At 35.0% G+C, this 3,762-nt stretch overlaps 1 protein-coding gene across 4 annotated transcripts in view; it reads right to left on the bottom strand.

The window, feature by feature from the left end:
- Positions 1–3,762, bottom strand: part of UBR1 (ubiquitin protein ligase E3 component n-recognin 1) — a 148,438-nt gene that overhangs the window by 120,249 nt on the left and 24,427 nt on the right. For all 4 annotated transcript variants that reach the window (XR_001512198.1, XM_006778036.2, XM_006778037.2 and 1 more), the window contains exon 4: positions 1,620–1,730. Coding sequence is in view for 3 of the 4 variants with exons in the window: in XM_006778036.2 (XP_006778099.1) it covers positions 1,620–1,730 (111 nt within the window). In the remaining variant the exon portion in view is untranslated. The remainder of the gene's footprint in view (positions 1–1,619; positions 1,731–3,762) is intronic.

Below are 3,762 nucleotides of genomic sequence, written 5' to 3'. Positions count from 1 at the left end.
GAGGGACCGGCTCCCGGCAGCCCCTAGCCAGTTTGGCTCAGTGAACAGAGCATTGGCCTGTAGACTGAAGGGTCCTGGGTTTGATTCTGGTCATGGGCACATGCCCCGTTGCAGGTTCAATCCCCAGAAGGGGGTGCAGGAGGCGTGCAGGAGCAGATGATCAATAATTCTCTCTCATCATTGATTTCTCTGTCTCATTGTTAATGTTCTTATCTGTCTCTGTATCTCCCTCTCCCTTCCTCTCTGAAATCAATAAAAATATATTTATAAAAGAAGAGCTTTGCCTCACCAACTGAAAATACTCGTTTACCATGAAACACAATTTCTACCAACTTTTAAGTAATTGATACAATAATCACTATGATGGCAATAAACTTCATCTTTCTATTTTTGCTTTCTCATATATGTTTCATGGGTTTTTATATCTTTAATATGAGTTAATCAATTATTGTGGTTATTTGTTAGTATTTTTTGATGCTACAATTGTCCAACTCAGGTCAATGGAAGTCCTTTCAAGTTGTGTTCTTCTTTTGACATAAACCCATCCTTATAAGTTTATGTATTCCCTAAGGCCTGGAATCTAGTATTTTCACAGCAATCCCTGATCACATTTAATGGAAAATGGTACTTAAAGAGATCAAAAGCTGGGCCCTAGGGATGTTCACTGCTTTAGTGTTATCTGGAACAGTTTAAAGAGTACAAAAACTCCTTATTCTTAAAGTTTTAAAAGGAATTCCTCTGTGAAACTATTTGAACACTAGGAGCCTGTTGCATGAAGATTCGCGCACCTGGCTGCTGACACCGGTTTTTCTCCGGCACCCGGGACCCAGGCCTTTGGTCCGGCCGCAGTGGAGAAGCCAAGCCTCTTCAGTCGTCAGTCGGGCCGGAGCCTTCAGTCTTCACTCCACACCTACATATGCAAATTAACTGCCATCTTTGCTGGGTTAATTTGCATAGTCACTCTGATTGCCTGGTGGGCATAGCCGAGTGACACCAATTTGCATGTTTCTCTTTAATTAATGTAGATGGCATTTTAAAAAAAGTATTGTCTCGTGACAATTTTCTGAATTTCTTCAAAGCTTACAAATATTTCAGGTGTTCTGTTTATTAATAAATTGGCATTTTATATTGTTTGATAAAGTAATCCATTTTCAAATGTATTTATAGTCATATAAAGAGTTTTTTATAATGCTTGCAATTCCTTCTGTGATTGTATCATTATTTCCTCATTCTTCTTTCTTATATATATCTGAGTTGGCTCACTTTTTTTTTCTTGATTAGGATGTATAGTGCATAATCAATTTGTTGACTCTTTTTAAGGAAAGTAATTATTAAATTTATGTGTCAGTTCTTCACTTTCCTAATTTATTATATTTGGCTTCTAAGAATAATTACTTACATTTGTTCTTTTAGGCTTAAATATGTATTGTTCACTCTTATCAAATTGACTGCTTAACAAAAAGTATTCTGAGTTATCTTTTCATTATGAATTCACTATTAGGATTCTCAATGGAATTCACTTTAACCCATACACAAAACATTTATTTCTATCTAATTTCAGCAAGCTTAAAGTAGTTAGCATTTTTTATTTAAAAAAAAAAACCAACTAATATTCTTACCTCTTTTGTAGTAGCTGCTGCTCCAGGTTCATGACTTATACAAAAAGGGCCAGTTTTCCATGCCTCGGTGTCTCCACAGTCACAAAATCCTCCTCCAGTAGAAGTATGCATCTAAGAAATGAAAAATGAGTTTGTCTTGATTTCAAAACATATTACAAAGCAAGGAAGAATGACACAGATAACTCAAATAATAAATGTTCCCTAATAATTCTACCTTAATTGTGTTTAATGTAATGGACACTGGATATGTAAAAAACCTGAATACTAACCACAACAAAAATGTACCTTCAAATTTGATAAATTTTTGAAATATACTCTAATTTTTAAATAATAGTTTTTAAATTTTTGTACTAATGGAGAACAGATTGTGTAGTGTGCAAAAAAAAAAAAAAAAAATACACAATTCCCAGAATTCTTAAGTAATTTGATTTTCTAATTAAACAGACATTTTAAAATATTTACAATAATACTTATATATTGTACTTAAGAAATGTAAAAAGTATTTTCATCTATTTGGTGTCCTATAGCAACTAAAATGATTTACATTTTTCCTTTGAGAGTTCTTGCAAAAAAAATTATCTAAAATATATTAAACCAGATAGAGAATGACAATGACCTGATTTTGAATTCCCTGACTGGGAATCGAACCATGACCTCCTGGTTCATGGGTCGATGCTCAACAACTGAGCCACACTGGCTGGGTACCTAATGTCGTTCTTTTTTTTTTTTTAAATATATTTTATTGATTTTTTACAGAGAGGAAGGGAGAGAGATAGATAGTCAGAAACATCGATGAGAGAGAAACATCGATCAGCCGCCTCCTGCACATCTCCCACTGGGGATGTGCCCACAACCCAGGCACATGCCCCCAACCGGAATCAAACCCGGGACCCTTCGGTCCGCAGGCCGATGCTCTATCCACTGAGCCAAACCGGTTTCGGCCCTAATGTTGTTCTTGAGTGATTTGTGCCAACTTACATTCCCATTAAAAGGATATATTTCGGAGTTGATCACACTGGGTGAATTTTTCTGTTACTCGTGGGCCCTTTTATTGTGTCAGGGCACATGCCCAGGTTAAGGGCTCAATCCCCATTAGGGGCATGTAGGAGGCAGCTAATCAATGATTCTCTCTCACCACTGATGTTTGTATCCCTCCCTCCATCTCCTTTCCTCTCTCGGAAATCAATAAAAATATATTAAAAAGAAAACAATATTAGGCAAAAATTATCAAAATTTTAAATGTACACACTGTTCAGTCCAGAAAATCTATTTCTAAGAATCTAGCCTTAGGCATTCTTGAATATATACACTGAACTATATGAAAATAAAGACATATGTACACTTCAATATTTGTTGATCAGTCAAAAACTGAAAACAATATAATTGTTTATACAAAGTGGATGAGTTATATATATGATGATATATTCCCACAAAGGAATACATGCACAATTAAATAAGGCAAGAGTAGGGATGAAAGACACAAATATAAATACATCATCATCATTTAGTAAATATAGAGACATACACAGGAATGGAACAGAGAAAAAGAACATTATTATATGTATCAACATAGAATTACACCCATGATATACTGTTAATTTAAAAACAAGTAGCAAAATAGAATATACAGTAGGATCCCATTTATATATATACACACACACAATACCTCTCTAAATATATAAACATGTATGTCTATGTGCATGTTTGTAAATACATGTTTATAGATAAAAAAGATCTGTAAGGATGTGCAGTAAAGTGTGTTTAGTTTAACAAAGAAAGTACAAAGGGGCAAAAAGACAAATACAATTTTTATTTATAATCTTCTGTATTATTTGAAATTTTAAAAGGTAAGTTTTATTATATTGCCTAGGTAAATAAACATTTTTTAACACTGTGTGTTTCAAAGATAATCCTCCTATATAATAAAAGCCTAATAGCTAAGTGTCTAGTCGTCTGGTCATCAGTTCAACTAATCAAAGCATAATATGCTAATGATATGCTAAGGCAGCTCAACTGCTCACTATGACAGGCACTGACCACCAGAGGGCAGACAGTCGGCCAGTAGCTATGATGTGCACTGACCACCAGAGGGCAGATGCTCCGACCAGTAGGTTAGCTTGCTGCTAGGGTCTGGCCTATCGGA

Source organism: Myotis davidii, unplaced genomic scaffold (assembly GCF_000327345.1).
Source record: "Myotis davidii unplaced genomic scaffold, ASM32734v1 scaffold46, whole genome shotgun sequence".
NCBI classification, from domain to species: domain Eukaryota; kingdom Metazoa; phylum Chordata; class Mammalia; order Chiroptera; family Vespertilionidae; genus Myotis; species Myotis davidii.
The sequence above is the reverse complement of the archived record's forward strand: the minus strand, read 5'-3'. Positions and strand labels throughout refer to the sequence as shown.